Source organism: Equus quagga, chromosome 7 (assembly GCF_021613505.1).
Source record: "Equus quagga isolate Etosha38 chromosome 7, UCLA_HA_Equagga_1.0, whole genome shotgun sequence".
Taxonomy (NCBI): domain Eukaryota; kingdom Metazoa; phylum Chordata; class Mammalia; order Perissodactyla; family Equidae; genus Equus; species Equus quagga.
In genome coordinates this window covers 38,815,735-38,824,809 of record NC_060273.1, presented here as the reverse complement: position 1 = coordinate 38,824,809, position 9,075 = coordinate 38,815,735, and the positions used below count along the sequence as shown (strand labels likewise).

The window sequence follows — 9,075 nt, the reverse complement described above, 5'->3', positions numbered from 1 at the left end:
CCGCCGGCCGCGGCGCCTCCTCCTGCTCCTCCGGGGCCGCGGCCGCCTCGGCCGGCCCTCCCTGAGACTTGGCGGCGGCCGCGGGGCCGCCCGACTCCTCGGCGTCCGCGGCGCCCGGGCCCTCGGCGGCCTCCACGCCGTCGCAGCTGTCGCCCTCCGAGCCGGGCGCCGCGCGGCCGCTCCGGGCCGACGGGGAGTCGCTGGCGCCGGCCTGGCCCTGGCTGCCGGCCTGGATCTCCTCGATGAACAGTTCTCTGCGGATCCGAGACCTGCGGGACACAAGCGGGCGCCGTGAGGGGGCCGCCTCCCGGTCCCGACGCCCGCGCCAGCCCAGCCCGCCGGCCCCCACGGCTCCGCCCGTCCCCCCTCCACTAGGACGGAGCCGCTGCTGCTGCCGCCCGACGGGCCCACGCTGGCCTACTGATTATTCGGAACTAAAGCCACTTGAGAGGCGGCAGTGCCGAAGGGGCACTGACCCGCTCTGTTCCCCCGCAAGGCAGGAGATCAGGCTCCCGCGGGAGGTGCCCTCGCCGCCCCGAGAGAGGGAGACGGCCTCGTCACGTCACCGGAGAAGGGGAATTCGGGGGGAAGCCTGGATAGACACACCTGCTGACTTTCTCAGGAATTGACTGCCCCAAGCCCAGCTGTGCTTAGATTGCTTCCTAATCAACTCCCCAAACTTAAGTTTGTCCTGTCAGATCCTCACCGATTGATTGATTGTGTAAAAAGTATAGCACCTGCCTGCTTTGGTTATTTCTCATGCATCATTTTTATGATCTCCTGTATGTGTGTATTAAGTTGGGTTTTCTCCTGTTAATCTGTTTTGTATTAATTTTATTATTAGTCCAGCCACAAGAACTCGAGGGCTAAGGGGGAAATCCCCTCCCTCCCCCGACATAGCTAGTGTCACTCACTTAATGGCACGCTCCCTCCATCGCCATCCCACCCTCCTCGGCCAAGGCTATGAGTGGTGAGGTGCCCTTTACTCTCTGCATGTCAGGCCAGCATGGTGCTTGGTATACAGAATCAGCGCTGACTGAATTAATAAAGGGAACTGCAGGATGATGGATAACCACTGCTTCCTCATCAGCACGGCGCGAGAGAGAACCAATTATTAGGCAGGGCCCCAAATGAAAATCTTCAGTGTCCAGCTCTGAGCCATAGGCCAGGGGCTCTGGTCAAGGCTGAGGTGGAATTCCACCAAGTTGTGTGTTTTCATCTAACTTCCTCCTCTGAAAGGAGACGACCAGGGAACAGTCACTTTTGATCAAGCAGGAAGGAGACCAAATATGTACTCCAGCACACCCAGCAAGTTTTAATCAAGCCGAGGTCAGCCTGCAGTGGAAAATGTGCTCCGGTACTTGGTTGGGTCTGAAGGAAACAGCTGCCGAGGGCCGTGGCCTTCCCTGTTCTGGAGCCCTGGCTGACGTCAGGAAAGGGCTCTCGTTATGTCTGTTTTTGCTCCACGGTTTCTCCTCCCATCATGCTCACAGTACTAGGCTCAATCAGAAGGCTCTCTAGGTGTTTCTTCCAAAGAGCTGAAAAAGCCTCTGAGGATGTGCAAGCCCTTAGTGGACAGGCATCTTCAGGTGCCTTAGCACCACCCAGAGTCTCGCAGAGACTGGGCCTGCACAAAGCCCACGGGTTGGGCATGCATGGAAATATTTTCTGCAGTACATATAACTCAATAAAGGTAAGGTTTTTCGAGAGCTTACTACAGGCCAGGACCCGTGCTGGATGTGGGGAGGGCTAGGGCTGGGGAGAATCCGGCTCTCGTTTCTGTCAGTGTGTCAGAACTCTGGTGGTGGTGATCTGTTCCATAGTTTGCTCCCTGCACACGGTGAGCTCTCATCCTTGTCTTGAGGATGTTTCTGAGCCAGGGCTGCAGGGTGAGGTCCTGAAACCCTCCAGCAGCTCTAGGGCTAAGAGAAGACTTTCCTCCTTCCCTGGGGCTTCCTTGGGAGCCTGTGAAATGGCAGCTTCTGCCACAGGTTCCTGGGAGGGCAGACCTGCTCTTTACTGGTTTTCAGGCCCCTTGGCAGCTGAGAATGCCAGTTGGGCTGAACACCCACTCCCATCCAACCCTGGTTGGGGAGGTGGGAGGCTAGACAGGTGCTGAAGGGTTTGGCCCTAGCCAGACCCCAGGCCCAAGCACTAACTCTGAGTCTCAGGAGCAGACTGGCCCAGAACAGAGCACAGGCTTTTTGGAACCAGGCACACCTGGGTTTGAAATCTGGCTTTGTCTCTTAGTAGCTGTGCAACTTGGGTACGTTCCTTAACCTTTCTGAGTTTCAGTTTTCTTATCTGAAAAATGTGGAGAACAGTATCTTCCTTGCAGAGATGTTAAGATTAAATAAAATGTTAATATATAATATAGGACACAAAGTAGACCCCCCAAAAAAAGGGGAACTCTTCTAACCAGCCAGCTGCCTTTTGAGTGACACACCCCTGTTGTAAGTGCTAAGGCTGAGGTGGAAGGGCTGAGGGAGGGACAGCGTCATGCCTGGGGCTTGGGATCTGGGCTGCCACCCTCACCAGCTCTGTTAGTGAGCATACCCTTTCTCTGTAAAATGGGCCTGAGTGCTGACCGGAGGCTCTGACAAGATAACACATCTGTGAAGCTCTTGGCTCAGTGCCTGGCACATATTACTGTTCCAAAGAATGAGACATCATCCCTCTTTTTTTTTTTGAGGAAGATTAGCTCTGAGCTAACTACTGCCAATCCTCCTCTTTTTGCTGAGGAAGACTGGCCCTGAGCGAACATCCGTGCCCATCTTCCTGTACTTTATGTGTGGGATGCCTACCACAGCATGGCTTTTGCCAAGCGGGGCCATGTCCGCACCCAGGAGCCAAACTGGTGAACCCCAGGCTGCCGAGAAGGGGACTGTGCGAACTTAACCGCTGCACCACCGGGCCGGCCCCAAGACATCATCCTTCTTAGCCTAGATTTGTCTCCATGTCTGAGGAATACTGTCATCTGGGCCAGAAAGACCAGGTCCCAGGAGCAGATCTGGCTTTCAGACAGTTCACAGGACACCACGGCTTTTAGGGCCCAGAAGAGTTTCTATGGTGTGGACCTGTCCTTCCAGGACGAGAGCAGGTGTCCTGTGGTATGTTGTTCTGGCATTCCTGGCCCCAATTCTAGGTAAACGGTCACTGTAAGATACTTCTAATTTCTTTAGGGTGAAAGGATAACACGAAGTCAAGTTTTATGTTTTCGATGGGGGCAAAAACTGACCCAAGCATTATTCCCTGAGAGTTCCAGTGGGGGAAGGAGAAAATAAAATCAACTTCTGTTTAACTCCTGCAGAAAGAATGTGAGGAACTGCCTTCCTGCTTAGGAATGAAACACATTCAGTGCACTGTGCCTGTCCTCGTTTGAAGCTCTGTGGGGTATACCAGGTAAGGGGGCCTGTCCTGAGCATTCAGTGGAAGAGCCACAGCCAGGGAGACAGTGCTTGCTCAGCTGGAATCTCTGCTCTACACTTTACCTCCCGGGTGATCTAAGGCAAGTGATTTCCATTCTTTGGGCTTTATGCCAATTCTGAATGACCTCGTGCTCACTTCTCATCTGACCTATTTCGTGGCTTATAAAAGTCTCTAGTTCAGTTCTTTCGAGACCCTGTGCATCTCCTGCTTCTTCCGGGATATTTTTCCAGATGTCTGCAGCTGAAACTCATCTCTGCCCTTGGTTTTCCTATTTGACTTACACCCTTGGTTGTGGAGTTATTTTTGAAGGAGAATATTTACTGAGCATCTACTCTAGATCCAGACCTGAGCTCATTTACTGAGTTTTGAGTTCCTACTGCTATTCCCCCCTCTCCTTCCTTCTCTATTTTATGCCAAGGGTGTAGAGCTGAAGTTGCTTATGTGAAATGCATAAATGAGGCATCTCCCCGAGGACCAGCTGATCATCATGTGATGGGCATTACCATGGTTGTCAGGAGGCCAGCAAGATGAGTGACAGCAGCTGGGAAACCTGGAGAGAGCCTGCCCTGGCCAGGAGGCAGCAATTGCCACTCAGCTGAGGCCTGAGGGGGAGCTGGGAAAAAGGTGGGCCCAGCAGGGCCAGGGGAAATGGCTTTGGGGATGTTTTGTGTAATCAGTAGCACAGTTACCCAGGTACTGGGTAATCCACAGCATCGTGCTCTCCTGTCCAGAGTTATAAACTTGAATTAAAATGGACATAACTTGCAGACGACTCGAAAGTACATATTCAAATGCACCTTTGTGCCTAGAAAGTGAAACGGGGTTGCATAACACTTGGCAGGGAGGGGCTCCGGTGAATCTCTGCCCACACTTCCAGTCATTCCCCCTCAGTTCGCTTGTTTACCACTCTGGAAGTTACCTTCCCTGTAGAGGGAGCTCCATTGTTCTAACTGCCGGCCTCGCTCTGCCTCCGCCTTTATCTGACTGGTAAATTTAGGATGCAGAGGCTGGTTGTGCTCAGCTCATGTACCTTCTTTGTCCCCATGTGAGCCAGTGCACACATGGGGAGGCCTGCCTGGGGCCAGTGTGGCCATCATGGGTAAATGTGCCTGGTTCCAAGGGTCAGGTAGTGGGTCTGTTCGGCTCTCCTGCTAAGCTGCATTTACTAACTTAGTCTTATACAGGTGTTGTTTGGCTCCCATCTAATATTTTAAAGTTTCCCAATTTGTTCGGAGCCTGGGAGGTTTATTGGGCCCCTCCAGAAACTCCAGCAGAGCGTATCAGATGAGGCAGGGCCCAGTTAGAGACAGCTCCTCCCTCTAGCCCCTAAGACTGTCTGGGATCTTCTACTGCCTGCCCCCTGTTTCAGGTGAGTAACTGCTGAGGGCGCTGCCGGCCCTGGCTACACACATGTACTTGTCACCTTGGCACAACCAGGAGCACCGACCCCATTTTTACTGAGCCCTAGAGAAAATGATGTTCTGAGGAGAACCTCCATTGATGGCCCCATACAAAGAATTAAAGAAACAGGAATCTCCCTTAGGCCCCTGGGCATTCTTGGTTTCTACTGGGGAGTCCTGGTTAGTGCTGCGATCAGCATTCGTTATCTTCAGTGGATTCCATGATCCAGTCCAAACACGTGCCCTCAGTTGACTGTGTTCCGTAGGGAGCACTGGGCCCTTCCCTGCCTGGGGAAGTGACTCAGCCCCTCTGGGTTTTACGTTTGCCATCAGCAAAATGCAGATAATACTACGCCCCTTATTATATAGGGTGAGGATCAGGTTGTTTAAAGCATTAGGTCAGCGTCTGGAGATCTGCTGGGTGCTCAATAAATTTTCATTAACTCATGAACTTCCCCAAAAGAAGGGTCTTACACTATTTATTTAATTACCAAACTAATCAACTTAATCTGGAAAACAATACTGTGAAAGACCCCAAGAAAGCATCCAAAAATCACTAAGAAACATCCACTCCTACAGAAGCATGAATGCCTGCACTCTCCCTTATTAAATGACATAACCGAGAGGATTCTTTTTTCTGATCATAGCAGATGTGAACTGTGTCTAACTACATGACCCTACACCTTTGGAGTTAAAAACTCCAATAAAGGGGCCGGCCCCATGGTGTAGTGGTTAAGTTCGCGCCCTCCACTTTGGTGGCCCGGGGTTTACGGGTTTGGATCCCAGGCAGGGACCTACATACCACTCCCATCGTCAAGCTGTGCTGTGGTGGTGTCCCACAGATAAAAAACAGAGGAAGACTGGCACAGACATGAGCTCAGGGACAATCTTCCTCACCAAACAAACAAAACCTCTAATAAAATAGCATAAAAAACCGCCTAACTGACCAAACCACTGAGAACTTGAACCACTGAGAACGGACCAAGTTCTCAGTCCCCAGTCTGCCAGGGCCGAGTTCCTAGAACTTCACTCCTGTGCACCTTTAGTGGCTGCGCTCTGCAGCAGAGCGGCCTCTTCCCAAGGGCGGAATGCGTGTTGTGTGGAGCGTCATGTACTGGGCCGAGGGCAGGATCGTACCTGTAATTGTGGAACCAGTTGATGACAGTGCTGGTTTTCAAGTTGAGCTGGGTGGCGAGTTCTTCGATGGTTTTTGGTGACGGGTATGGCTTTTGCTGATATGCTCTCTTCAGAGCTTCTTTCTCTTCAGGAGCCAGCACCACTCGGGGTTTCTTCAGCTGGTGCTGGGGCTGGGGGCTGGCGCCCTGGCTGTAGTCAATGCCAACGGAGGGGGGCTCACAGGGCTGGCTGTCGCTGACTGAGCTGTGCCGCCGCTTCATGTATGCTGAGGGAGGGAGAGAGGGCAGACTGAGGCGCAGGCCCAGCTGGAAAGTCCGCCTGAGCCCCTGACCCCAGGTACACGGTATAGTGTCGGCTTGCGATGACGTGAGTAGCTGGCTATTCTGCCCTGCTCTTCCAAGGACATCTCAAAACACTTGGACTAGAAAAAGCACTCGGACTGGAACCATTCTGAAACCCATGACACACTCGTCAAGGAGCTGCTCTGTGGTAATGTGTCCCCCCTGACACTTTAGTGGGGGACGCAGAGAAGTGTATAGACAGATGACCCCGGCAGAGTGCACTAAGGGAGGCAAGTGCAGGGTCCCCTGGAGCGGCGTACTGGGGGAGATTACTCGGCGCAGCCCGGGGAGGGGTGGGGGAGGCTTCCCAGGTGACATGATGTTTAAACTGAACCGCGAAGGACAAAGAGGGATTAACCAGAAAAAATAGGCGTTGAAGCAGAAAATGGCAGGAGGCTGCTCCAGAAAATGGGAACAGCAAGTACACAGACACAGAGGCATGCAACAGCACGGTTCAAGTGTGTTGTGTGTGTGCCTGTGTGCATGCAGAGGGGTGGTGGTAGGAGGAGTTGTCGTCAGACATAAAGCTGGCAAGATGGGCAGAGCCACGGTAGGCCGGAAATCTGGACTTGAAGGCAATGGGAAGAAATGAAAAGATGTGACTCAAGGGCATGATGTGATCAATGTTATGTTCCTGAAGGCTGCTCTGGCTACAGTCTCGAGGATGGAGGGGAGGGAGGGCTGGGAGGAAGGCGTTCAGTTAGGAGGTAAGAATGACGAGGATTTGAACCAAGGCGGCGGTGATGGGGCTGGAGAAGAGCAGCTGGACTGTGGAGATGTTACGGGGTAGAACTGACAGGCCTGGGGACTGATTAAACGAAGGACTAAGGAGCAGGGAGCTGAGGATGGCCCCCTGGCTCAGGCCTGGAAGATGAGGTGGGTGGAGGCATCTTTGGGTTGGGCACCATGGAAGGAGCAGATGAAAAGGAGAAGATGATGGTTCGTCTTGGAAATGTGGAGTTTGAGGCGTCTCTGAGTCATCCACAGTGAGAGTTCTGTAGGCAGCTGCATAGATAGGTATCAAGCTCAGAAGAATGGTCTGGGCTAGAGAGAGGAATCTGGAACCACTAGAGCAGAAATTGTAGTTGAAGTCAATGATCTTGATGGGAAAGAGAGGGCCGAGGACAGAATCCTGGAAAACACCCCCGGGCAGAGGAAGCAGCAGCCTGCAAGGATACAGAGAGCTGAGAGGAACACCAGGAGACAGCAGCGTAACAGAGGGATGAGTGAGGAGTGATGGTCAACATGTCAGGGCTGCAGAAATGAAGGTGTGACAAGGACCCAGAATGGCCTTTGGATTCAGTGATCAGGCTAGAACTGGAGACGGCGGCGAACAGACACAGTGGAGCTGTGGGAGCAGAAGCCAGACAGCAGTAGGTTTCATAGTGAATGGGAGGTGAGGAAGTGAAGGCAGTGAGCATGAATTACTATTTTAAGAAGCCCAGAGGCCGGCCCGGTGGCACAGTGGTTAAGTTTGTGCGCTCTGCTTCGGTGGCTTGGGGTTTGTGGGTTTGGATCCCAGGTGTGGACCTACACACTGCTCATTAACTCATGCTGTGGTGGCGTCCCATGTACAAAATAGAGGACGACTGGCACAGATGTTAGCTCAGTGACAATCTTCCCCAGGCAAAAAGAGGAAGATTGGCAACAGAATTTAGCTCAGGGCCAACCTTCCTCACCAAAAAAACAAAAAACAAGCCTAGCTGTAAAAGGAAAGTGAGAGAGCAGATGGCTTCAAGAAGGGAAATCCAGGGTTGAGGAGGGTCTTTAAAGGTGAGAGAGCTGGTAAGGTTTCCAGGCTGAGGGGAGAGAGCTGACAGAGCTGGTGATACAGGTGAGAGGGTGATCACTGATGGTGCAGGAGAATGGGCCTGAGCACAGGGGCAGGGAGGGAGGGAAGGTGGGTGACATACAGACAAGTCTGTAGGGACTGAGGTGGGGGCAGTGGATGGCGTTTGTTTTCTTTACAAAGTAGGAAGGCAGAGGACAGGTGATCTGAAGTGAGGGGAAATGTGGTGGGGGATGGGGTGGGGAGAAGCACAAGGACCCCACTGAGCTGAGGCAGCACCCACCCGTGAAGGTCTGGGATATTCTCCAGCAGGTCCCAGACACCAAGGAAGCTGGGTGGAGGAAACTGGCAGGGCTCTGATTCAAGGCTGGGATTGCAGGGGGACGAGGAACGGAAGGAGGTGAGAGAGAGAGGACCATGTCCAGAGCGTACTGAAGTGATGGAGCATGGATTCTGGGATGTCTGGGGAAGGAGGCAAGGGCAGCAGAGGGCAATGTGATGGGAGAAAGCAGGGGAGGGGATACAGGGGCTGGAGGCCACCCTGGGTAAGGTGCAGTGAATGGAGAAACACGGCAGAGGGAAGGATGGCAGAATGTGGTCAGTGAGTGGGGTACCTGAATTTGGGCTTTGAGGTGGAGTAGCTGTGGGTGATAACAAGATTGAGGGAGCAGCCAAGGGTTGAGGAGGTCAAAGAACTGGAGGCCGGGGTGCTGGACGGGTCAGATGGGCCTTAAAATCCCTTGGAGGAGGCAGGACGTGGGCACGGAGGAAGGCAGTGATCCAGGAGCCAGTCTTGAGACGAGGTAGAGAGGGAGCAGGAGGCTGGCAGGTGATGGAGATGAGGAGGAGACTGAATGTGAAGGTGCTGGGATGAACTTCAAGGGGGCGAGGGCTCAACCCAGGAGAAGAGGCGGAGGAGCGGCTGGAGCAGGCTCAGGCCTGGGGCCACGAGGCCCACCCGAAAGGGGCAGCAGAGACA

The 9,075-nt window shown here is 53.4% G+C and overlaps 1 protein-coding gene across 1 annotated transcript in view; it reads right to left on the bottom strand.

Moving 5' to 3' along the window:
- The window catches only part of CUX1 (cut like homeobox 1), a 339,593-nt gene that overhangs the window by 9,689 nt on the left and 320,829 nt on the right, over nucleotides 1–9,075 (bottom strand). The window contains exons 23-24 of the mRNA XM_046667235.1: nucleotides 5,967–6,231; nucleotides 3–269 (exon numbers count right to left, since the gene is read on the bottom strand). Of these exons, the coding sequence (XP_046523191.1) occupies nucleotides 3–269; nucleotides 5,967–6,231 (532 nt within the window). The remainder of the gene's footprint in view (nucleotides 1–2; nucleotides 270–5,966; nucleotides 6,232–9,075) is intronic.